This window comes from Notothenia rossii, assembly GCF_949606895.1.
Source record: "Notothenia rossii genome assembly, chromosome: 6".
Taxonomy (NCBI): Eukaryota; Metazoa; Chordata; class Actinopteri; order Perciformes; family Nototheniidae; genus Notothenia; species Notothenia rossii.
The window spans coordinates 36,803,605-36,830,427 of NC_136909.1; the positions used below are offsets into that span (position 1 = coordinate 36,803,605).

The 26,823-nt window shown below is 39.0% G+C and overlaps 2 protein-coding genes and 1 long non-coding RNA gene across 11 annotated transcripts in view; 1 reads left to right on the forward strand and 2 right to left on the reverse strand.

The window, feature by feature from the left end:
* Positions 1–26,823, reverse strand: part of LOC307042547 (tetratricopeptide repeat protein 16-like) — a 29,392-nt gene that overhangs the window by 2,393 nt on the left and 176 nt on the right. For 2 of the 5 annotated variants that reach the window (XR_013809150.1, XR_013809152.1), the window contains exons 2-14: positions 26,202–26,386; positions 25,954–26,044; positions 25,373–25,510; positions 24,299–24,399; positions 23,329–23,458; positions 22,139–22,353; positions 21,454–21,743; positions 13,938–14,082; positions 13,686–13,851; positions 11,923–12,056; positions 9,960–10,101; positions 2,396–2,470; positions 1,452–1,866 (exon numbers count right to left, since the gene is read on the reverse strand). Coding sequence is in view for 2 of the 5 variants with exons in the window: in XM_079686499.1 (XP_079542625.1) it covers positions 9,535–9,660; positions 9,960–10,101; positions 11,923–12,056; positions 13,686–13,851; positions 13,938–14,082; positions 21,454–21,743; positions 22,139–22,353; positions 23,329–23,458; positions 24,299–24,399; positions 25,373–25,510; positions 25,954–26,044; positions 26,202–26,386 (1,863 nt within the window). In the remaining 3 variants the exon portion in view is untranslated. Of the gene's footprint in view, positions 1–36; positions 1,867–2,395; positions 2,471–9,444; positions 9,661–9,959; positions 10,102–11,922; positions 12,057–13,685; positions 13,852–13,937; positions 14,083–21,453; positions 21,744–22,138; positions 22,354–23,328; positions 23,459–24,298; positions 24,400–25,372; positions 25,511–25,953; positions 26,045–26,201; positions 26,387–26,823 lie in introns of those variants that run through there. The other 3 variants (XR_013809151.1, XM_079686500.1, XM_079686499.1) reach the window with 3 other exon arrangements.
* On the forward strand, positions 42–26,677 carry LOC307042550. Its single transcript, XR_013809154.1, has 3 exons — positions 42–99; positions 25,369–25,477; positions 26,553–26,677. It is a non-coding gene; the product is annotated as an uncharacterized lncRNA (long non-coding RNA).
* LOC307042546 (zinc finger protein 862-like) lies at positions 15,989–21,440 on the reverse strand. 5 transcript variants are annotated; one of them, XM_079686495.1, is made up of 5 exons: positions 20,583–21,440; positions 19,399–19,498; positions 18,007–19,041; positions 17,534–17,789; positions 15,989–17,419 (listed from the first exon to the last, which is right to left on the reverse strand). In XM_079686495.1, the coding sequence occupies exons 3-5, from the start codon at positions 18,687–18,689 to the stop codon at positions 16,238–16,240; spliced, it is 2,121 nt and encodes a 706-aa protein (XP_079542621.1). In that variant the 5' UTR covers positions 18,690–19,041; positions 19,399–19,498; positions 20,583–21,440; the 3' UTR covers positions 15,989–16,237. The 5 variants fall into 5 exon arrangements, with proteins under 5 accessions (XP_079542621.1, XP_079542623.1, XP_079542624.1 ...); XM_079686497.1 differs by lacking the exon at positions 18,007–19,041; XM_079686498.1 differs by having other exon boundaries at positions 18,657–19,498.

The window sequence follows — 26,823 nt, forward strand, 5'->3', positions numbered from 1 at the left end:
CTGCGCCTTTTTGGGACTATTTGGGCTTTACTCGTCGCCAGTGACTTCATCCAGCACAACGAGAGACAGAGGCACTTCTTTGGGAATGTTTAAGACGGGGTGAGTGAGTGTTGACATTTTTTAATCCTATGCAACTGGTTGATGGTTTTGTAGTGGAGGTCGGACGGTTTTAAAAACGAAAGCATTTACTTGCTAAACATTCACGCGAGTAATCCAATGAATCAAATGGAAATAAGGTTTTTAACACATGCACGGAATAATATTGCCAAACTAGTTAGTGAATATAGTAAACTTTATTCAATAAGTCAAGTATTTACTCCCGGAAAATGTTTATGTATGATGATATATTGTTAACTTAGCTCACAATGGAAACAACGTCGGACATCTACAAACGAGTCCTGTATCCGATCTCAAAATGTGCCATTTGCACAATGTGTCATGTATGCAGCCCTTGTTTTGCACTTGCGCGCATGTCGCGGCACTTTGCGAGCGTCTACCGGCTCGGGCTGCATTTTATACCGAACATATAATATACCGTTCGAAACATCTATTTGCCGCCGAACGCCACCTCACTCAAGTCGACCCAAGTCATACCGTCATATACCGTATACCACGGTATGATGTCAGCAAGGTATGACGGTATGAAAAAAATGATACCGCCCAAGCCTAGTAGTAACATACAATTATGTAGTCTTATTAAAGGTAGGGTAGGTAAGTTTGAGAAACCGGCTCGAGATACACTTTTTGTTATATTCCATGGAATGCTCTTAACATCCCGATAGCAATGAATATCTTAAATGCTTTGACAAAAAATCCATTAAAAAAAAGTCATCTGTGGAAGCCATAGTACTGTAAAAAGCACGACCAATCATCTGAGCCGGCCCGGCTAAAGTAACTGGATGGCCTACCTGCCTGTCAGCCTTCCATATGTGCACAAAACTTATCTTGTGCCCTCATTGGTCATGTGCGCGTTCGTGTGTGTTGGAGGAGGGGCTCTGTAAGGAAGTGGCAGATTTTCTCCAGTTGTGTATTTTCAAATTCTGGTGATCTCAAGCCGGTTTCTCAAACTTACATACCCTACCTTTAAGGTCTAAAAGTGTGTACATAAGCAAGAATGGAACACAACATGGAAGTGAAGGAAGTGCTCTGTTTATTTAAATGTGAAAGTTAAATTAAAATAGTGTCCCTTGGCTGTGAAAGTTAAGATAAGAGTAGTTTTAAAATTGAAAGAAAAGAGAATATAAAATAATACCTTTGCAATAATATCTGTATTTGAAGTTGATATGAAAGTGTATATTGGTTAATAAGATAAGAAATAAATGTAGATAAAAACAACATTCAACTTTATCCTGGCCCAATATATTGGCAAACAGTCGGGGTCCGACTGTGTCAGTTCTTTGGTGTCAGCTTGGTGTGTCCGGGCCTTAACATACAGTAAAAAGTGTACATACCAAGACAAGGGCTTCATCCTTGATGGAAGCAACGTTGTGGTTCTTCTTCCGCCCTGACACCCAACCCCCTCGCTTCTCATCAAACCTCTTGAGCTTCTTCTCAAGGCGCGGCTTTTTGGCTGCTCCTTAAGGCAATGTGCACAGATCTTCTGTGCACAAAATAAAATGTTCTGACAGAAGGGACATGTCTTTTTTGTAGACCCACCTGGCATGATTAACACGGGATTACAAACAAACAGACAGACGGACTGACAAACACAGGAAAGTAGAGAAGTACACAGCATAGATAGAAGGGTGAATAAAGAAATAGATTATAGATATAAGAGAGCTAGATAGTTGAGTTTGGCTCTTAAAAGTGCCGTTGGTTTTATGATGGTGTAGATCAGTGTATGGGTTTGTGGTGTGGGTACGGGAGCTGCAGGAGAGAACAGAAAAAGTTAATTATGTAGTGAAACTAGCTTTTTTTAAATGGTCATTGTGAAGGTTTAACTACTTTAGACAGACTGGAGTTCATTTATGTGTTTCCTGTTTCATACGCGTAACAAGCACATGGACGTGCACATGGACTATGCCCCTCCCCGTCCCCCCCAATGTTGGCCAGCGTTAGTACTGTCATGTGTGAAACAAAAGCGATTAAGATAACGTATAACTCACACTTTAACACCGACGTATGTAGCCGTAATTAAGACAAATATTTTTCACACATCACTTATGAGCTGATATAAATGTAGCTAAAATAGTTTAAGCTTGAATAATTTCACATTAATGTTGCTTTGCTGATTATGGCGAAAGCATTTCTCAGACTTAGAACAGTATACTGTATATACAGTATACATCATACATACTTTGTATGTATGATGAACCATGCGAGTAAAGGCTTAAAAAAAAGCCCCAATTATTAAATCTAAGCAAAACATGTATCAGACTTTAGTGACCCAACTTACTTTGTCAGAGGATGGATCGCAATGCCGGTGGCAACGTCTTTGGCCAATAGGTGGTGCTCTGAATGATGTAATTTCCTGTACCGATTATACAATAAAATATTAATACATTTCCTATATTTTGACACGATAACTCTTTAATAACCTAAGTAGCCTACGGACAAAAACAAAAAAGTATATATTGCCTTATAAAATGCAGAAAAGTTTAAACATCTAACATGATAATAATAAATAAAAAATAATATCTTAAACCAAAATAAATAAAATGGAAAATTAACCGACAACAACAATTTAACATAAATAAAACAAGGATAAGTTTGACTCAATGTTGTGAAAAGTAACAGTTATGGTTAAAAAAACTTTTTTTATTTTTTTATTTTTTGAAAATAATACAGCTTCCGGCTTCCCGAGACACGAAGAGGAGACACGAACAATTCTTCCACTTGAAATGCGTTTAAACTGTGTCAGAGAGATGTTTAATCGGTTCAGCAGGGAAATTAGTTTTAAGAGCAATGGGACATCCTTTCCTCCGGAGTGTCACGTGAAGCGACGTCCGTTTGTGATGACGCCGCACAGTTGTTCGTCTGACAGCAGCTCTGTCCCCGTTGTTTTCACAAACACCCCTGCCACACATTTACTGACACAAACTTTTGTATCATCTGTTGTAGACCCCAATAAATAAAATCAAATAAGAACTCATTCTCAAAAAAGATAACCGCCATTCTTAAAATGTACAAATGAACAATAGTTTGATTAATATTGATTAGAGTGCACAATAGAAATAAAATAATTGAGAGAAGAAAAATATATATATTATCTATCAAAACCCAGTTAGATTAACACTCATTGGATTGCACACTTTGTTTGTTTGTGTGGATATGTAGCACATTAACATTTGAATAGCACTTAATGACTGACTGAATGGAAATGACAGTAAATTAAAATATAAAACGAAAAAAGCGATCATGAAAATGTTTCCAATAAATGAATACAATGATTTTTGACCACTTTGTTGTTCAGATATATCACATATTTGTAACTAAATGATACATGAATTGAAACAAAACACAGTTTAAACTGACGAGTGACTCTCGTGAGTTTCATTTATTTTCTTCACTCCGCTGGGGTACTGCTCTCATGTCAAGAACAAGAAGCATGAGATCAGTGCATGCACTGCATCGTCCAATCAGTGAGCGATACACAGTAAGGGGGCGGGGCGAGTATCTGAGGATTTCATCGGAGGATGAACTGGTGGTTCCTCGATTATCGCTCCTCCATTATCGCTCCTCGCTCCTCAATCCTCGGTCCTCCGGCAGAAATAAGAGCCATGGGACGGTACTCAAGATGGCGCAGACAAATCAACTTCCGGTGAGACCGAGGACCGAGGAGCGAGGAAATGAAAATAGTCGACCTGAGACAGGGCAGCAGTTTCGATTCCGTAACCTTGGCGCACTGCCACTCCAACATCCAATCCCGACTTGAAGTTTAATCACGGGGATTGTAGTCCTAAACGGTAGTTGGGGATTATGGGTAGTGTAGTATCTGCGGCCATCCTAAACTCGATGATGCTCGAGACGTAGGCCCTTATAGGCCTACGTCTGTTTCCGGTTATTTTTATTTTGAAATTCAGTTCCTGAAGGACGGCAAAAAAGCCAGAGATTATAGAATTAAACAAATAAATAAAAAAAAGGATAATTGTGTGTTATTGTTGACTAAATAACAGTGTGTTATTTTGAAAAGAATAGCAAATTAGAAGGAAAAAAAGATTTTTAAAATACAGATTTCAGTATCCTGAGGCTCTGAGCCCCATTTATTTTCCTCACAGACAGCAACAAAAGTCCGAAATGATACGATTTTAAATAAAAGCAAAAATCGTGGCTTGATATTGAGTAAGAACATGTTTTTATGAACCACACAGCTTCTGGTCTTCCTATAACACGTAATGCCGTGAGCTACCAATAGAAATACATTGCTTTTAAAATCGTGCTTTGCAACACGAAAAAAAGGGGGAAATCGTGTTGGTGAAGACGAATCAATAGATTAAAATTTGTGTTGGTGAACATGAAATGCCATGAGACTGGGTTGATTATAGAATGATTACACCGATTTGACATTACTCTTCAAAGGGTTCACAAAATATGACTACTACTCTTACTGTTTAACATTTTGGGTTACTTAATGTTACTTCATGTTAAGACTAATAAAAATGACAAGGCTAAGGCTGTAATGCTAACTAACGTGCTTGCTACTAGCTAGGTAGCTAACTTGATCCAGCCACTCATGGTCCTTTCATCAGACGGGAAGCGAAAGAACGAACAAGGCCCATTGCTGGTATGATAACAACCTGGTACTAAGCACACAGGCAATATTGTTAAAGTTATCTTATCTTAGCTATTTCTTATTTAGTGGAGGAAAACAATTGTGACATCAGTTATGACATCACTTACGCGACTCTGGGATTTCTAGTCTTTCTAGTTGCATATTTTTCATAATCTTATATTTCAACAGTTTTACGACAAACTGTGACTTTTTTTGACTTGGAAATGATTTTTTAAGATTGACAAACATCATGTGTAATTCATGGCACAATTAAAACGGGATCGAAAGATACATTTTCTCTCTGCATTGACTTCAATACATAATTTTTCCGAAATAAGGTCCCATGGACCGGAAGTAGATGGGCGTGACTTCACCACTCTATTGAGATGAGCCTTCTGTGTGTCAGCTGTTGCCACAGCTGTTGTTTATGCAGTGGGGTCAGCTGACTCTTAGGGAACACCACAGAGATGCAGCCACAACACATCTTCACTGCCGATTCTGACTACCAATGACACAAGCACACACAGCCTTATGGCCACTGTAAAGAAATGATAACACTCATACACTGCAAAAAAACGTGTATTTGTCTTATATCTAGACAGAATAAGTCTTTACACTTGATAGAATAAATGAAGAAGTAAGAATGCAGTGAGATATGGGTCTTGTTTTTAGACAATGCATCTTAAGTATCTTGTTAAGTCAAAGACTCTTGAAAACTCTTATTTTCAGTTGTATCTCAGATGAAACGTTATTTAAAAATCGCCAAATAACATTAGAAAACAGAAAACTTTGAGCATTTTCTGGCTTATTTTGTAACACATTTCCTGATTCTGGTAAAATATAGTTCAAATAAGTTTTCCCAGTTAATTACAAGATCTGATTCATCTAAATGTACCATCGTATTTCAAGAAATGTTATCAAACCAATGTTCACTTGTTCTATTGGCAGATTTTTTTGTTTTACTTACAACAAGCGAAAACACCTTGTTTTCATTATTTACTTGTTTTTGGAGCAGCATTTTGTACATTTTTGGATGAATAAAGAAGAAAAGCTTGTCTTGGTTTATGTCTAGCAGTTTACACCGGGTTATATTTGACCATTTATTATCAGGGCAGTCTCCTTAGCAAAAGTTGCATCCAACAACCAGTCAATCTATTGTTAGAGATCTTGTAATGCTTAAATTCTCCAAAATGGCTGCCTGCAAAAACTATGCAGTTACATGTACCTACCCTAGCCCTACCTTATATGACCCTACCCTCTCTCTGCTTAGCATTTTCTGAGCTTTAACAACATCCCTAGGTGGCTAAGAGCTAGCAGTGCTAACAGCAAAAAAACAGTGCAAACCCTGGAAAAAAGTGTCAACAAAGCTGGCGTTGTAACCTAAAGGGGAACCAGAGGGTGGGAGTTCAGCATCTTTGACAACACCATCAGTGGGGACACAGTCATTAGCAGGAACCGCGGTTTAAACGCAGCACAGAGCCTTTAGCTAGCAACACACAGGATTCAGATATGCAAGTGGATTCCAACAAAGCAGGACTCACTTTCCCATAATGCACAGCCAACTAATTGCTCTTTTACTAGGCAGTCCTCGTGGGAAAAGGTATTGAATGTTTATTTGTTTAGGGACAAGTATGTAGCATAAACCAATGCCACACACCACAACATTTATAACCTAAGCTAATTTGCAATGCCCGTCTCTAGTTAGGCCTATAAATTACATACAACTTAACAAATACACAATAGTCACAAAACACAAATTCAATGATAGAAGAAAGAAGAAACAAATATTAAGAGAGAAAAAACGCTCAAAAAAGAGGAATGCAAGAAAAGAGAATTAGTGAAACAGAGTACGTTTTGGAATTTGACTTGGTTCATGTTATTCAGGGTGGTTCTGTGGTTTAGCAGACTGGAGCGTCTCAACAGTGCGCAGGCGAACCTGTGACAGTGGTCTGATATGCAAAGAGAACAAAGCATTATCACTCATTGAGTATGGTTTCCCTAGGGGAATTCAGAAAGCTTCATCTTCTTCTTATTCTGGTCTTGACAGATAAAGTCAACTTTCTTATCAAAGTTAAGAAATAAATATTTCTCAATGTCCCAAAGAAAAAATATATTAATATATATATATATATATATGTATATATACATATATATGCAATATATACATACACACAAAAAAACACAACAATAAATATATACAAATATTAATGAATATTAATAATTACTTTTTGTTCCTAATAATTAATCTAAGTGAGATCACTTTTAGATACAGTTAAAGAACCAGTACCAAAACATTTAGATGGTGTGTCAAGAGTCAAGATGTTACCAGTCAAACACAGTACTTGAATCAGCCACAAGAAATGCCACTATGCTAAAATTGTGCCTCTGCCGCCCTCTATCGGACTGCAGTGTGTAATAACATGTCAATTAAAGGATAATACCTCAGCATTTCAGAAAAGTGTTGCCAGTGTTTATTTAGACTCAACGGTTTCAGTGTCGTAAAGTAGTCTATTTTATATGTATATATATATAATTGAAGTCATTAAACTCATTACACATATAATATATATATATATATATATATATATATATATACAGTGGAGGAAATAAGTATTTGATCCCCTGCAGATTTTGTAAGTTTGCCCACTTACAAATAAATTAACAGTCTATACTTGTAATGGTAGGTTTATATAAACAGTGAGAGTAAGAATATCAAAAAGAAAAACCAGAAATTGACATTATATAAAAGATAAAAATGTATTTGCATTTAACTGTGGGAAATAAGTATTTGATCCCTGTAATGGCCAATTGTCCAAAAGAAAATTAATTTTCAAAGGCCACTTAGTCTAGGAGGCGAGTTCGAGTCTTGATTCATATTCAAGAAATCAGATACCTTGCTCTTTCCATTCAGGTGCTTTATTGAGAGGTTCAATAGATCAGCTGGTGGCCCACTGCCGACGTGCAACATTTGCACGTTATTTAAACAAATAAACAAACAAGATCCCTCGATCATACGGATGTGTGCGGTCAAAAACCTTTTCCAACTTCCTCTCTAGACATCCTGCTGTGTCATGCTGGCAGCGTCCTTTATACCTGAGCATGCCCCTACGATCGCTTTCTATAAGTAATAACAAAACATAAACTAGAGCTGTCCATAAGCAAGATATCACGTTACAAAAACTGTATAATAATAATTCATAGTTATTCAGCTGATTTAAGTTCAATTAAAGAATATTCAATTGGCTCATAAAACCATAATTCATGACCATAAAATAATGTTCCTAAATGGCTCTTACAATTCCCTTGCAAACAATAATTCTGTCTCCCACAGACCGGTTACATAAGTCATCTTCCTTTAAGAAAGTACTCCTAATATCATCTTTACCTGTATAAAAGACACCTGTCCACAGAATCAATCAATCAGATTCCAACCTCTCCACCATGGGTAACACTAAAGAGCTGTCTAAGGTCCTCAGGGACAAGATTGTAGACCTGCACAAGGCTGGGACTGACTACAAGGCCATCAGAAAGCAGCTAGGTGAGAAGGAGACAACTGTTGGTGCGATTATTCTGAATTATAATGTGTGTGTTTCTAAATGGAAGAAACACAAAACACTTGCCTCACCCCTTGGAGTATTGATGATCATGAGAAAGGTGAGGTATCAACCAAGAACTACACAGGAGGAACTTATTAATGATCTCAGGGCAGCTGGGACCACAGTCACCAAGAAAACTATGGGTAACACACTACACCATAATGCATAAAATACTGCACAGACCGCAAGGCCCCCTGGCCCTGCTCAAGAAGGAACATGTACGAACCGTCTGAAATTTGACAATGAAGATCTGAATGAGTCAGAGAAGGCTTGGGAGAAGATGATGTGGTCTGATGAGACCAAAATCACAATATTTGGCAACAACTCGACTCGCTGTTTTTGGAGGAAGAGAGATGCTGACTATAACCCCAGAACACCATCCCCACCGTCAAGCATGGAGCTGGAAACATTATGCTTTGGGGTGTTTCTCTGCTAAGGGGACATGACGACTTCCCTCCATCGAGGAGAGGATGGACGGGGCCCATGTAGTTGTGAAAATCTTGGCCGATAGCATCCTTCCCTCAGCCAGGACACTGAAAAGGGTCATGGATGGGTCTTCCAGCAGGACAATGAACCTGAACATACGGCCAAGGCAACACAGGAGCTGCTAAAGAAGAAGCACATTTAGGTGAGGGAGGGGCCTAGCCATTCTCCGGACCTTAATCCCAAATCAAATCTGGAGGGAGCTGAAGCTACGAGAGGCCAAGCATCAGCATCAACACCTTCAGGATTTGGAGAGGATCTTCAGAGAGGAGTGGACCACAATCCCTCCTGAGATGTGCTCAAAACCTAGAGACCAACTACAAGAAGCGTCTGACCTCTGTGCTGTCCACCAAGGGTTTCTCCACCAAGTATAAGAAACGTTTTGCAAGGGGATCAAATAGTTATTTCACACAGTTAAATGCAAATACATTTGTATCTTTTATATAATGTTAATTTCTGGATTTTCTTTTTGATATTCTCTCACTTTTTATATAAACCTAAAATTACAGACCGGTAATTTCTTTGTAAGTGGGTAAACTTACAAAATCTGCAGGGGATCAAATACTTATTTCCTCCACTGGATATATATGTTTGTGTATTTAATGTGTATAATGAGTTCAATTGACTATTTAAGTTTGGAAACCATAGGTTTGAGTTTTGAGTTAAGATTTGCTCCAAAGAAATATAGCACTCAAACGATTGATAAAAAAACATTTATTCGTATTATCACCAACCAGAGAAGTTTTACTTCTGAGAAGTGGACTCAGAACACCCCAAATCGCTTGTTTTCTTACGACATCCTGTGTCTGTGTGCAGACTGTGCTGCAGAGCTGGACGGTCGTGGAGACATGACTGAACCACTTCTTGAACCTGCCACAGCAGACACAGAAGAAATGCTGTAGTTCAGCAAAAGGCAGCCCTGTTCGCTGAATCTTTGTACTGTTTTAAGCATCAATCTTTCTGGGTAAAGTATATAGTTGGAGTGGTTACTTAGTTTTTAACACAGTTGATTTTGAAATATCTGTATCTTGTGTTCAGGGGATTTTCCTTTGAAAGAGTGGTCCATTCATCATTTATACAGGTTATGAAGTCTCTTGGTCAGTTTTTCTAAAGTCGTCTTGATTTTTATCTAAATACACTGCGATTAATTATGCTTTTAACTTCATTACCTGCAGGAGGTTCTTCACGGTCATCTGTGTCTCCTGCTGGTTAACACTCAGCTTCAGCTCCTTTCCTGCTTCAGGCGGGTCTTTTGACGAACTCGCTGTGTTCTCATTGGTCAGAGTCATCTTTAGGAGCTGCTCACTCAGCCTAAGAGAACAAAGCAAGAAACACTTGTCAGATATACTGATGGTAAAATGCCCAATAGAGTGGTGCATGATTGAGTCCTAAAACCCTGCAATGGGATAGCATTTTAGGACTTTGTTTCCTCGTCTCCAAGTCAATGATATTTTGGACGTGTTTGTGATTAGATTGTGACAGTTTGACTTACTTTTTTATGTGTCTTTATTTACTTTTTTAGGGGGCCAGTCAGGTCTCTCTCCTGACATATAAGATGTGGATAGTCTCAGTCGGTTTTAGTAAGTCTGTACTGCACAAAGGTGTATACATCTCACTGCAAACACCCAACATTGAATGACATTAGAAAAATACTTAAAGACACAACTCACAATTCTAATCACAAACAGCAAGTGTATTTCGAATACCCCACAAAGAATTAAACAATCGTTCTTCCCACAGTTCACTTTTAAATACAAAATGTTCCACTTCTGGTTTTCTTCAAAATAAATAAAACAGTCAATGGGAGAATGTCAGTCATTTTAGTCAATCCAGTCGGTTTGGGAAATCCAGTCCTGGTTTTCAAGGTGGTTGGGAGATGACCGGCTCCAGCGCCATATAGAGAGAAAAAAAAACCCATTAAAACCATTTAGCGCTTCACATAATAAAATACACAAGGCTGTAGCCTGTTTTAGGAGCTGTAGGTGTGTGTGTGTGTGTGTGCGTGTGTGTGGTGTAGGTGTGTGTGGTACAGTGTGTGCGTATGCAGCGGACAGACAGGTTGGTTTGGTGTCCTCTGCTTACTTTTAATACTTGTAAATAAAACTTTTGGCCCGTAATTTATTTTCCTCATTGTAGCGACCAGAGAGGGGAGGGGGGGGGGACATATCCAGTCTCTGATAGTGTTACGTTATTATGAGAGTGCTCTGTTTGATTCTGAAATTGTATATATTTATATAAATATATACATATATATATGTGTGTGTGTGTGTGTGTGTGTGTGTGTGTGTGTGTGTGTGTGTGTGTGTGTGTGTGTGTGTGTGTGTGTGTGTGTGTGTGTGTGTGTGTGTGTGTGTGTGTGTGTGTGTGTGTGTGTGTGTGTGTGTGTGTGTGTGTGTGTGTGTGTGTGTGTGTGTGTGTGTCCGCATCTGTAGCCTGTTATTGTCTCATTAAACCGCACTGTGAATTAATTAAAAGTAAATATATAAGTCGTCACACATCTGTCCATCTGCTGTGCCTCCTGTCATCGTTAATGGACGTCTCTTTAAAATGACTGCTCAGAGGAGAGGAGTTCTCATTTCTCTAACCGCCTGCTGCTTCCCCTCCTCGGTTCCTCCGCTCGCAATCGCATCTCCTGTGGGCGGGACTAAGTCTCGAGGATAGGAGTCGAGGAGGGGAGTTAGAGAAATGAGAAAGGGCCCCGGAGTTTACATTTCTGGTTGTTACAAGATGTGTGAAAAAGGATCTGTGATTAACACAAGCATGAGGGATTTACACATTTTATTCTACGATATAAAATACAGATTTACGTTAATACCCCACTTGTGATTGTCCGAAGTTTCTATGTGTCATAAAAACAGCCGTTTGACATTGATGTAGTTTGTTTTTAGCTTAGCATTAGCTTTTTACTTCTGGGATTTATGCTTTAAGAATAAAAAAGGGGTGTTAATATGTGGAGATTATCCTGCGAAGTGAATTAGTAAGGGTTCAGCTGATCATATGGCACCGGGAGAAAATGGGTTGCTCTAGGAATCTTGGATGTAGGAAAGATATATAAGTTATTTGTTACATGTCAAGCTGCAGTACACAAGGTGTGTCCTAACCAGACATCTTGTGAATGTTTGTGGTTCTCACTGTTGTTGATCAGAGGGTGAGCTGCAGGCCTGGGTGGTGTCCATCAGCTGACCCCTGATCCTTTGTCCTGCTGGACTGGACAAAACATCCGACTCACTGTAGCCAGGGAACAGGTTCATAAGCATAGGAGGCACCTGCAAAAACCCACAGACAGACACACAATTTACTGCTTTTAGTCCCACGTTTTATGAATACATATTAATGGAGTGCTGCAGGGATTAATCCTTTAACCCGGAAAAGAGTAGGCATTTTACCACATCCAGTTCCCTTGTTCAAAGTCAACAGTTTTTTTGTGTGTGTCTGGTAGATATAGATACTGTAGATATGGTTTTAGATACAAATTGATCTTCACGTTTTGTTTTAGAGCATAACAGCAAATACCCTACTTATAAATGTCTGAAGCGTCTATGTTTCTTATAAAGAGCAGTTGCTAAAAAGTGAGTAAATTAAACGACTTGGCGCCATCACGCTGAACATTAGCCGCCTTTAGCTTAACAGTGGTGACGTGATGTGAGTCAGGTGACTGTGATGTTTTAACTTCATAGCCTTCGGTTAGCTTTTCTACATCTGGTGATTGTATTTAAGCTTCAAAAACCCTAAAAGTGGTGTTAATATGTGGAGGATATCCTGCTGAATGAAACGTTTAAGTATCATTGATTTTTATGTCCATCCACAGATCTCATTTTCTGCAATAGTCCAATTACTTTTTCCATTGTGTGTTTTCTAAATGCTGCACATGTTTTGACAATTTGGTAAAAAAAAAAGATTCATTTGCATCATTTTTGAAACTGCAGCGTGTTTCTCCAAATCGAAGTGTTGTGGGCCACCATACTAAAGTGGTAAATATGACTATATTTATTTTATGGTGGATACAATACTAAGCTGTTTAAATATGAATGTATTTTTATGCTATTATCATCACTCTTACATGTTATTTAGCTGACAGTTTTATCCAAAGCGACTCACCTACAGTTCAACACCCTACGGATGCCTACAGGAACAAATGGGGTTTTTCTGTTGCCCTAGGACACTTTGATTGTTGACTGCAGGGGCGGGGTATCAAACCACTGACCCTCTGATTGTGACTCAGTGGATAAATAAATATAAACATTTTTTGTAAATAGGCCGGTTTTCCTGACAAAAAAAGGTTTGATGTATGAACTATAATGTGTATTTCAAACATATGTAAAGGGGACTTTTTATGCTCATTTACAGGTTCATATTTGTATTTAGTGCCTCTACTGTGACATGTTTCAATGCTTTAATGTTCAAAAAAGTAAATTTGTTAGGTTTATTTTTCTCATGCTTGTGCTGCAGCACCTCTTTCACCCTCTGTCTGAAACCAGAGCCCAGATTCGCCATTTTTCTTGCGTTAATCCTGTTGTAATCAGATTCAACCCAACTGCTCTTTAGATGAAAATTGCTTGTATAACTAACCCTTAATACAAATGCATTTAAACTTGGTAGTTACACTTTTTGTCAATAAAAAATGTTTTATTAAGACTCACTTCTAGCAGTTTCAACATCTTTTTTTAAGACTAGAGCTTTTAATGAGACACTTGAGCTTGCTTGTCTTTGATACGTTTTGATAGTTCAGGGGCAGGAAACCAGGCTGATAAAAATTGATTTAAAATGTTTTTTGTGTGGGAAAAAACCCTCAAGTACCCATAGGGGTCCCCATACCCCGGGTTTTGGACTGCTTTAGTAGACCAGCGAAGAAAAATATAACTTATGTGAGGGAATCTGCTGGAGGAAGTTCTGACCTCCTCGTTGCTGGGATCCAGGATCAGCATGCAGACAAAGTCCTCTCTGGCTCCCTTCAAGTTAATAAGCTTGCGGGAAGCTTTGGATCTGCTTTCATAGTAATGACCTGCAGTGGGGTTGTCCTGGATGGCCAGAGAAAACATCTCAACTGCCTCTTGGTAACACCTGAAAATGCAGACACTCACAAATAAAACATCGAAACGAGATTTGATTAATTTTCATCATGTGTGGTAAATATTTGTTCTCCTGACCCGTTCTGGAAGCAGAAAGAGCCCAGGGTGTTGTGGAGGACAGCAAGGCGCAGCCGGACAGCAGGGTCATTGGGCCCCATCATATCCTCAGCCTGCTGGTAGTCAGCCAGAGCAAAACACCAGTCACCCTGCTTAAAGAAACAATCTGACACACACATGCACATTCATATTCAAAAATGAAAGGGAACTTACAAGCGATATAAATATTAGGTTAACACTATTCTGCAATTGAATAGGTCAGGTGTGCCAAAAACCGTCTGATTTGAATCAATTGATTCTTGTTTTCAGAACAGCTGCTTCTGATGATCTCTATCTAATCTGCACTAGAGTATGAAGAATATATTACATTAACACTAGGGATGTAACGATATACCGAATATCGCGGTAAATAAACTTCCCAATACCGTCGTGAGACTGACAAAATCTACCGCGATTTTTAAAAAATAATAATTTTTTTAAAAAAAAAAAATTTTTTAAAACACTTTTTTTTTTTTAAACCTTTATTTAACCAGGTGGTCCCATTGAGATCATCGATCTCTTTTTCAAGAGAGACCTGTCCAACATGGCAGCAAGTAGGTTACAACATGAAAATAAAACAACAGATAACACAAAAGGACATCGTATTTACAGGGCTACATTTACACACCTAGAGACATTGACAAGTACCAACCATATATGTATATCTCGCCATGTCAATAAGCCTGGCGTTAGACTTTTTCGCTGTCCGTCATTTTGACAGACAGGATCGTAAAATATCCGTCATAATCCCTTATTACCCGTCGGGTCTGAACATTTCACGATAGAGCATGCTCGTGAACTGTCAACGGGGGGGCGGTGTTATGCCGTGTGTGCATGCACCTCGCGGGACGCGCACAGCGTGAAGCAAAACCTCCCAGACATGTATTGATCTGTACGGCAAAGTACGGTTTGGGAACTATATCATTTCCTTTTGGAGGGCATGCATAACACGGCATAACACCAGAGCCTCGCTGCGGGGAAACGTTGGCGCTGTTCCGAGTTTGTTCTAATCTGTCAAAATGACAGACTGCTTTCAGATTTTTCCGTCATTGTTAAATAAAATATTCGGTTAACGCGACCACTGGTGTCCCAGCAACATCAGTACCAAGCGAGAGAGTTGTTTCCAGAGCAGGGGATATTGTAAATGCCCAAACACCCCAGCTTATAAATACCTGGAAATGTGGACATTCTCATATTCCTAAAAACCTGTCTGATGATGCTGAGTGAGTGACTAGTGAGTTTGAGTTGAGTTACTTGAAAAACTAAAGTGAAACTTGATTTATTTTATTGCAGGGTCTGATTATTAAATGTCCTTGTTTATTTGTGAGATGCAGTGGCATAAAGAAAATGCTTACTTTGTTTGGTAGTAGCCTACCAGTAGGTACAAAAACACTGGTTTTCTTGTTCCAGTCTGTTACTGTCACTTTGTTTTTGACACTTTAAAATACTGCTATCCTACAAAAAGGCTGTAAAAATCAGATTTATTATGTAATAAAGAAACATTTTCCGAGTAAAAAAATGTTTTATTGAAAAAAAAAACCGTATGATTTTTTTTTCTTCCCTTTATTATTCAATATCGCGATAAATACCGTACCATGGACATGTTATCGCGATATTATCGTACCGTGAGTTTTTGGTATCGTTACATCCCTAATTAACACTGCTGAAGGTCCATTCAGCAAGCAGGTAAAGATTCAAGAGGTCCTATTGTGCATTTTCCCATTCCTGTAGTGTGTTTTCTTTGTATTAGTTGGCCAATCACTACAGAGTCAGCCTGCTATCCAATCAGAGCAGACTGGGCTCTGGTTTCAGACAGAGGGTGAAAAGAGGTGCTGCAGAACAGGCAGTATGAGAGAAATGTGACATGTTTACATGCTTTTTTGAACATTCAAGCATGGAAACATGTCACAGTAGAGGCACAAAATACAATATAAACCTGAAAATGAGCAGAATAGGGCACCTTTACATATATCCAGGCCTGGAATTTCGTCATTTTAGGGGCAAGGCCACTTGGCCTTTTGAGTTGTCAATTTTTTAAGGGCACAAAGGCCAAAAGCCAGGGCACCAAGGCCATAAATTAAAACAATGATTTAACATACGATATGAAGTGACTACGATTGTATATGCATTTACAATACTTTTATATATATTTATTAAGCATTCAATGGACACCAAATTGCAATTAAACAAATTCTTTATTAAAACTACAAAGGATTCTTATAGCACAGACATGTTTGGCTCACTGTGAGACTGTGGTAGTGGGCCTACGTCAAGGTGCCTCCTTATTCTGAGTCACTTGAAGATGGAGATGATGACGAGTCAGGGAGATTTGGACTTTTGGGGTTCCTTTGACCAGAGGGATGAATATTGGGTCTCCTTTTGTTGATGCCAGCTGCCCACCATCTTGCCACAGCTTCATCACTTTGATATTCAGCAGGAGCACAACCCTGGGATTTGATGAGGAGTAGATCTTCAATTGTTGAAGTGTGCAGGCTTAAACGCCAATCGCCCTGCATTCTCTTCATTACTGAGAACTGCCGTTCAACTTGAGAGGTAGAGACAGGAAAAACTAGGACTATTTGTATTAAGTGCAGCAGATTGGGGTACATTCTTCCCTTCTCAAACAAGAATCTGGACCATAATGGGAGGAAAGTTTCCCTACTATGGTGACGCACAATGTCGTGTTTGGCTCTGAACCATTCTTTGTCTACCTCAGGCACATTGCAGCCATTTTTGGTCAGGAGGGGCTCGAAGTGTTTACACAAATGATGGATTTCCTCCTCCCCAAACTCCTCTAAGAAATTTGGTTCTGTTGGGAAATTGATGGGATCGAATATTTCGGCAGCCAGGAGTACAGGGTCGGTGGAGAAAGTAGAGAATCTCTCACCAATGGCCGCAATGATGTTGTCAACTATGTTTTTCCTTGACAGAAGGAAGGCTTTGGCAGAAACATTGGACTTTCTGATGTTAATATCATTGTATGCAAATTCCTCACTGGTGGTTGTGAAGGACTCAAGCACTGGACGGAGATAGGGGCCTGGCTTCTCTGTTTGTTTGCGTAGCGCAGCCTGTGCAGCCAGGATCCTGCTACGCACACACGACAAGGGCAGTTGATCGCCTTGGAAATTCAGTGAGAGTTCAGCCAGGTCAGATAGAAGATCCTGATACAGTGCCATGTGAAGAATAAACTTTGGTGAGATCAACTGCCTTAACACTGCCCTGATCTTTTCTTTGTCTGGTGATGCCTCATCCTGTCTTTCCTGGAGGTGGGTAACAATGCTTCTGTAGTTTTTTGTCGCAAGACAGGAAATAGCCCTCCTCCTGTGATCTATCCACCTGGTCCCCACGGAGCGAGCTGGTTTAATGACGTGCTCCTCCAGTTCCTCTCCAATGGCCTTCAACTCCCTCCATTTTTTGGGAGAACGACGGTAGAGAGAGTAAATCTTCATGAGCAGGTCATCAATCTTGTTCAAAGAAAAACAGAAAATACAGAATTAAATAGGCATTATTAAGGCATTAATCAGACATTGTATTACAAATTCTATTTTCATATTTTATAGAAGAATTACTCCTCCTACCTGTTCAAAGTATGTGTCCTTGAAGGCATCCTTCAGACATAGCTCTAGTCTGTGGGCAATGCAATGTACTTTAAGCATCCACGGCACATGTCCCTGTAGTTTGGTGAGGACACCATTTGTCTTCCCAAAATTGACTGCTGCACCATCAGCTGCTGTTGCTGTCAAGCAGCCACTCAGATCAATGTTGTTGTCTGCACACTTTTCCATAATGGCCTCAAATATTCCATCTGCATTACATGCTGTTGGCTCTGCAATACTTTAAAAAATATGGAACACAAAAAAGAAATTAAGAATTAGGTCTTCTTACTATTAAATAAGTGAAAATGTAATTACAATCACCTGAACCTATATGTAAAATCATTACATTCTTTCTCTCAATTGTCCTGCCCTTTTCAAATTAATTGTAAAGCAAAAAAACAAACAAACATATTTTTACATCTATATAGTAGACTATTTGTCTCTCTTATTCTTACCCAAGTAATTTGATTGTCGGGGAGCCGTGTTCAATAAGGTTTATGCTTATGACTTCCTTAACTGATGTTCCTTTGTCTGTGCTGCCATCAAACAGTAAGGAGCAGTAGAAAGGCTCACATTTTTTCAGAGCTTGAAGTTGGTCTCTGATGCTGCCAGCAATGTGCTCAATGAATATGCGGCAGGACTTTGAATTATGGTAGGTGAACCAGAGCTCCACCCCATGCTTGCGCTCCACTGACACAAGAGTCTTGTACAGACTAAACGGCTGCTCAGTATATGCTACAGTGTATGCAATGTCAAATAACTTGCACATCTTTGTTTCGGTTTTGTTGTAGAGCTTCTGGAGCTGTGTAACTGTTTTCGAAGTAGTTGGAGCCTGATTTGATTGCTGCCATGCTGTGATGTGAGCTTTTGACTCAAAATGTGTTTTGGCTGTACATTTTTTAACATTTGTGCTGCCAGTTATGTATGTGTCTGTGTTATGGATATATGTGTGTTGTGCAGTGCAGTTTTTATAGTGCTCCCTGCAGATGCAGCACCACAACTTAGTAACATAGCCTTCCTTGTCCTTCTCAAAGTGCAGCCAGTCATACCCCCAAGACTCTACAGTGGTGGCAGTAGTTTTTCTCTTCTTGCTGTTTCCATCTACCTCTTGGTCATGGCCTTGTCCCGGTCCCTCCATGTCTTCTCCTTTTTCTCTCCTTTCCTCTCCCTTGTTCCTGTAATCGGTCTCATCTTCTCCTGCCTTTTCTTGTCCTCTCTCTTCCCTGGTTTCTAGCCCATTGTCTCCTCCAGCCTTCTCTAAATCTGTCTCATTTCTTTCTCCTCCTCTACCATCTCGTTGTCTTGGTACTTCAGAATCTCCTCCTGTTACTTCTGTTTCCCTATCATTATCAAGGCCTTCATCATCTCCTCCTCTCTCATCAATGTTCACTGGACTTTGTCTCTCCACTCTTGTCTGCTCTTCTTCATGTCCAACTCTCTATTGTTTTTTTTCTGGCTCTCTGTCCACTGACTGATCTGCCTTACTGCAACTAAAAAACAATTAGTATTTTAATTTAATATGTCCATTTGATCACATACTTTTAACATAAATTAATAAACGTAATGTGATGTATAATTGAAAGGGTAATGCGACTTATCTTATAGAACTAATTAACTAATAAACACTAATAATGAGTGTTCAATATGCGATACAACCTCTGTACGTTATTTTAACTGGTTACCCTAACTTATATACTTAGCTTATTTCTCTCCCGTTCAAATTGGGGACAGTTTTAATCGGGGGCAGAGTGTCATAATCTGTCACCTTAATTTTAGGTGTGCTGCTGTTACTTATACTAACAAACTACAATATCTTGTTCCCTCTTGAATCATTATTTACCACTTACCTCCTGAAAAATGAGTCCATTGTTTTGCAGTTTTTAGCTGCATCTTCAAAGTTTCTTTTAATACACTTCTCCCTTCGCTGTTTGCTCGGCATAGTTTTATCTGGGGATGATAAAAGAAAACAAACTAATGTTGCTGCAAGTAACAACACAAAAAACAATGAGACAAAATCTCTTATTGATTGGCAGTCGTTCACGTTAACCTCTTTGCGCAAATGGGATGATGGCTTAATTTGGAGACGGAAAGGCATGCAATACCCCTTACAAACAATAGGTGGCATAACACCAGGAATCTCGGGTCTGTTTGACTGACCCCGTATCAAAGTGTATTGACTTTTATTCCACCTTTTGAGTACGAGGTCAGATACGGAAGTCACGCTTTTCTGCAATGGAAACTCGGTTCGGTGCACACATGAAATATAGCGCCGTCTTTGAGAAACAGTTGGTTGACAACAAATGAAGACCTTTTGGTTTGATAGGGGACTTCTTCACAAGTTTGTCGATGTATGGCATTATGCATACATTTGTTTCGGCTGACCAGAAAGAGTTGGCCGACATCATGGTGGAATTACATGAAAAAATACTGACTGTTTTCCTTGTAAATGGATTAAGCATATAAACGATTTCCCTGGACATTTCCACAAAACCAAGGCCATTTTCCAGACGCCCGAAAGGTAAATAATGAGTTCATTACTTTATTTAAGCTTACATAATAACTTTAACACAATATGTTTTGAAAGGACGTCAATTACAATGTAATTGAATGGCAGTTGCTATGCTAAGCTAACTAATCTAGTTCTGGTCAGTGGGGGTAACGTAATTTTTTTGTGGACAGTTCAGGCATGCCACAAGACATGTGAATGGGTATTTTCATCGCGTTTTGAAAATTGGGCGATATAAACGAGCAGCAAACTTTGAACTTCCGTCTGCGATCGCCGGTGGTCAAATAAGTCTGCACAGAGGTCTTTGACAGCTAACAACACAGCGCTAACTGCCTAGCACTAGATAATAATAAAAAAAGAACAAAACTGCAACCTAACTTATCCAAGTAGTAACAAAAACACTTCAAAATATTATAATTATGCATTACCATACGAGCAAGAAATAGTAATGTTATCCATAAAATTACACTTAAAGCTGGACAAATGAAAAACTTAACGGCAAACAGGATCATCAAAAAACCTTACCTCATCTCAGCCTTTTCTTGAGCGGAGAATCAGCTAGCTAGGTCCTAGACCGTCCTACGCACACGGACGCGTGAGGGGGTGGGCGGAGATAGGTCCTAGACTGATGTCAACTGTCATCATAGACCGTTCGAGCGGTGCATTCCAGGCTCAAATCAAGCGCACCGCTGATTTTTTTTTCCTCCTTCAAAATATGCTGGTGTTGAAGCCGTGTCAGAAAAGAGGCAGACTGCTAAACCACAAAACTTAGTCAGAGAGGGCATCAAGGCCTCTGTGGCCTTATGGCAGATATCATTTTTAAGGGCACAAGGCCAAAGTGGGCCCTCGTGAAATTCCTGCCCTGCATATATCTGAAATATACATTATAGTACATACATAAAGCATTTTGTCAGGAAAACCGGCCTATTTGTAAAAACTGGCGACTGATAAACGCATATTTACCCTATGAGTCACAATCAGAGGGTCAAATTATTTTAAGTGAATGCATGTGTGTTTTATATCTAAATGCTTGGAGTAGTTTTGTGACATTTTGTATTTATTATGATTAAAAGAAGCTCTTTATGCTATACCTCTGAAACATTTCCTGTACACTTTATATGGTTTGTCACCATTTTCTTTTCTTAACTGAAGAAGTGTCACACTAGTTTTTATGGCCAAAATGTTCAAGTTTAGCTTGAAAGGGACAATTGTGTTAATTATTAGAAGTGATCGGATTCACTGAAATTACAATGGTTCACCAATTATTTGAATTATTTGTGGCTTTTAAACCTCACAGTTTACCCTGACCCTCACAGAAGTTCCAACATAAGAAATAGGGACAGATATACACACACACACAAACACACACTCAAAGAACAAGTGCCCAGAGCCTCACCTCCTCGGTTCAGGTAGAGGCCCGCCTGGCCCTTCTCCTCCTCAATGGCCTTGTTGAGAAGCAGCGTGGCCTCGGCGAAGAGGCCTCTGCTGAAGCACTCAACAGCAAAGTCATTGTAGGTCAGAACCAGCTGAAACTGCACCTCCTCCTCCACAGAGCCACGTTCATCCTTTCTCTCTGCAGCCTCTGCCTCACCCCCGACCTCCTCCTCCTCCTTGCACAGCTCCACAGCCTGGACCAGATCCTCGAGGGATGCTGTGAAATCCTTCAGGCGGCGGTACACAATCCCTCTGATGGAAAAATAAACACACACATTTAAGTACATTTAATTGAAATGAATTTAATCAACTAAAACAGTATTAAATATAAAAGTCTAAGGGATTACATGTTTTAAAAGTTAGAATAAAATAACTGATTTAATTGAATGTAACCTCAACAAATGTTGATTAATAAATGTAACAATATGTATTTAAATCATATGGTTATTTAGCTATTAATTATTGAGGTAGTTACAAAATTATCTTTGGTGGTAATGAGTGGGGGTATATATTGGCTATAGCTATGTTCTTCGGTGATGCATTGAGTTCAGAGTTGCGTGTGTGATGACACAGCAGCGTGTGTACAGATTTCCCCACTCTTATTTCTTTATTGAAGCTTGTCACTGTCTCATGTTGTTCAGACTCACCTGAAAAGGTAGAGGTGTGCATCCTCTGGGCAGTTCTCCAAAGCGATATTGATCATGCAGCAGGCTTCAGGCAGATGGCCAGACAAAGATCTGTCTACTGCTTCTCGTCTGGCCTGTTCACTGGCCTCCTGCAGCTGCAGCAGCATGGCGCCAGCCGCTGGACTCTGAGGATCCAACGCTAGCACTGACTTCACATCTCTATAACATTGTGTTGTCTGGACAGAAAAGGAAATCCCAGAGAAATTTGATTTTGTGTTTAAAGTAGTAGCTGTATATCTAAGATGCTATACTAAATGTACCCAATATACGTTTCTTTAACCCCATTACTCTTTACAAAGTAATTCCCTCTACCTGAATATTTATAAACACTAATTTGCTATTATGATATCAGTAAGATTTCTTTATTTACCGCTCTAACTTCTTTAGAAAGGCTTTGGACTTTTCTTCTGTTGCAGTTCTGCTGCCCCATATAAAAGGCAGATTAAGTGGTTTGGCACTAGAACATTTTAAAAAGGGATGTAAGCAGGGGTTATGTAAAAACAAGTGTGTGTAGAGGCTAAACCAATGCTTTAAGCCACTGATGTGCCGCTTAAGGTATGTAAATGATGCACGCTTTAGCTCGTCAGGTGAATAAATGTCAGATTGTGTCCAGTTGAACACTTTTTCCATTCATTATCCAGTTTTGTTACCAGTTAAACTTGTATCAGTTTCCATCACCATAAAGAATGACACTTTAACACAATAACGTCAGTAGCCAAGCTTTACCTTATCGTTGTGTGTATGTGTGGGTTGAAAACGAGTAAGCAAACATTCTTCCTTTTTTATCCTAAGCGCTAATTGGCTCCTACAAGTGGCATTTATTAACTAAAGGTTGAATAAATTAAACATGGGAATATCAATACAGCTAAATTAAACTGTTGGCAGAATCAGTCTGTTTCACAATTGTAAGTATTTTGTCAGTATATTTGAAATGACTAGGTTAGCTACGTAAGCTAGCTAGCTTATGGTGGATCTGCAATAATATCGGTTAGCACTTTCCTGGATTGAGCAGCTGAGCAACATCAGCAATAATAAATGTTTTAGGTGATTACCTCAGAATCAGTTTTGACTACCAGTCAATTTGTATTTTTTTCTTAATCCTGCTGCCCATCTGCCTGAGAAGTGAAACGTACCTACTGTTATTTACGAACCTGCTTGAGTCGTTTGTGCAGTCGGGCTCTGAGGATGTAGAGGTCCGTGGTGGGACCCTCTGACAACATCCAGCCGCTCACCAGCTTCAGACAGTCGCTGTGCTGACCTACAGCTGACAGGCAGGCCAGGCTGAGATTTAAGAACAGAAAAAACATGTACATTTAACATCTGAAGTCTTGCTTACTATTCATTATTGAGATGTTTGGTCACTCTTTTCTCATAGTAATGTCAGATATTCAATTTAAGGTTCAAAGGCTATATTGTGATATGCACAAAAGCTATAGCGCAGTTTTGGAAATGAAAATCTTAAGCCCCAGCTGCTGTAATTTAGATTTATATGTGTATACAAAAATATATTCTGACCAGGCTTGAGGAGTAACGGATGACATGTTACTGGGTTACGTGATTAGGAAACAAAAAACTTAACTGTATTCCACAGTTACATAAATCAATAGGTAATCAAATTATGAATACATTTTAAAAATGGGGATTACTAAGAAGAATACAATACATAATAAAATGAAGATGGAAGCACATGCGCTCTCATTACTTACTCAAATATTAAAATTAGCTGAATGTGCGTAAAAGCAGCTAAAGGCTTGGCTTCACAATTCCATACTTACATAACACACTTAAATAAAAGCTGTCTTATTAATCATTATTTTATCTTGTAGTCATTTGCAGTGCATTGGATATTGGGGTTATCCAAAAGCAAATGAAAAGTAATCAAGTTACATTACTTTTTTATGGTGATTAGGTTCAATTGTATTACACATGCTTTGTAATTGTAACAGAATACATTTTTGAATTAACCCTCCCAACCCTGTTTTTTACATATTATATACTTCACTATGCTCTTCTAAATATACCTCATGTAATATCCCAAATAAAAACATGATACAAACATTTTGAAAAACCTAAGCACACATGCACAACTTTATTCCAGGTCTTAGTACGCAGGTTGCTGACCTTCTGACCTGGTAGGCCCTGCAGCCGGGTTTCAGCTCAGCAGCTTTGCTAAAAGCCTCCAGAGCCTCCAGGAAAAGGCCTCGGTCAAACAAGCACTGGCCCTGAGGACAAAGAGAAACAGGAAGACCACCATTTAAAGAGGACCTATTACGCTTTTTGGGGTTTTCCCTTTCCTGAAGTGTGTTATATAGGTTTGTGTGGATGTAAATGTTCTGCAAAGGCTAAAATCCCAAAGTTTCTCTCCCACACACTCCCCCCTGCCTGAAATGCCTCCATTGGACTCACTTGTTTAATACCTGAACATAGTGACATTACTATGTAACACGCGTTTCTATAGGCTAGCGCTCCAACACATTGTACATGATTTGCTAAGGGGAGGGACATCTCTGAACAGTTGACCAATCACAACAGAGCCGGCCAGCTAACCAATCAGAACAAACTGGGCTCTGGTTTCGGATAGACGGTGAAGAGAAGTGCTGCAGCACAGGCTGTATGAGAATAATAAAGAGCTTTTTGAACATTAAAACATGTAACTTAATTTGTTTTACTTGACTATATAAAAAATAACAATTTCTGAGTCCAAACTCACCTATTTCAAGCTTTGCATGATTTGTGATTTCCTTTTTAATTCAGCACAAACTCATCTGAGAAAATGTATTTTCTTTTGTTAACTACTCCGCTCAGTATTGTTCAATAAAATGAACTGGTAAATATAATACATGTATTTCGACCAAATAATGTAATTTATCATGTTAAAAGCACATAATCATCACATCTGACAGCTTGTAGGCAACAGGTTATTCAATGTCACCATTGGATATCATTGTTATTGTTTTAGCATCACATAAATATGTTTTTATGTCTGTTGGTTTCATTTATTTTTGCATAAACTCTTCTGTGAAACACTCTCTTCTTTTGTTCAATTGTCTGCTCCTGATATATAATAGTCAATATAATGACCTGTTCTAATGTTACATTAATGGGTAATAATTGAAAAGGCATTTTTTCTTTGCACCGTATTTTAGTCTACGTTGTGTCCATAAACAGATTGTACATTAATTGTGTTGTAGTTACCTGGAGATAGAAAATGAAGGCCAGGCGGTCCCTGAATGCACCGGGCTCCAGCAGAGAGGCCTGTTTATAACAGGCTGCTGCTGACTGGAAGTCACACAGCTGCAGGTAAGCCTCCGCCTGGCTCTCATGTAGCCGAGTCTAAAACACACAACACAAGGTTATTAGGTGGGAAAAAATCTAACGGTTTATCTGAAACATGAAACTAAATCACGCTTCTATTTGCTAGGGCTCCAACACATTGTACATGATAGGCTAAGGGGTAGGACATCTGAAAAGTATTTAGGTAACCAATCAGAACACAGAGGGTGAAAATATGTGCTGCTGCACAGGCAGTATGAGAAAAATAAAGCGCTTTTTTGTTACATTAAAGCATTTCAACATGTCACAGAGTAGAGGCACACAATACAAATATGAAACCTGAAAATGTGCATAATAGGGCCCCTTTAATAAATATTACTAGTAGTAGGCTACTATTATTATAAACAGGGCTAAAACTACCTAAAAATGGTAACTTAATCTTTACAAAGTGTCACAACATACAGTACATTTTAACATAGAGCTTTGTGTCCTATGTTCATCACCTGTTCTGGCTGCAGTGTGATGGCTTTAGAAAAGCAGTTCACAGCCTTCTCAAACTGGGACTTTCCCATTGCCTCTTTTCCATTTATGTAACTGCAAAGAAAAACCTTATAAGCATAATTGAACCCTGAAAAGGCACACGCTGGATGTTATGTTTCAGGATACATTGAAACACATAGCTGTCAGTGATGCTAAAGTAAAATTATTGTATTTACTTCTGAAAAATATGTATTTAATGAGTATTTCTCACTGCTCTGCGGCCTTGCTCTGGATGATGAGGCTCGCCTGTAGGTCTAGTCTTTGAGGCCGTTTCTCTCCTGGTTCTAGAAAGATTGCACTGGAGCCAAAACCCTTCTTCAAGGAGCTTTTTCTCTTGGCTTCTTCCACCTTCTCAGCTGACAAAGCAGTGGGAAATAAACCTGGCTCCTCTGCATGCTGGGGACAATAAATACAAAAAATGATAATAATAATTTGTAGGGATGACAACCTACAAAACAATGAAGAATAGACTAACTGAATCAAAAAGTAAATATAAATATTTCTTGTATAAACAGTTCTGACCACTACTGACTGAGTAATATTTATGTTTCTTCCTCCAAAGATGGACGACTTGCCGTTGATGACGTAACATTCCCATTCCCTATTGTCAGCAAACGTGTAAAAATGTGTACTAATAGAGTTAAAACTTGCTTAATTCTGGTACTATTAAATGTCGTAAACTCCCACTTGATCGTTATTTGTGTTCAACATTTTCAATAAAACACAAATACTTTGCTAAAGTCAATAAAGTCTTTGATCAAACTATTTGACCAAACACGAAGATTACGCTAGTTGTACCTTCTGGCTAATTGCTTTTCAACAAACATTTGTTT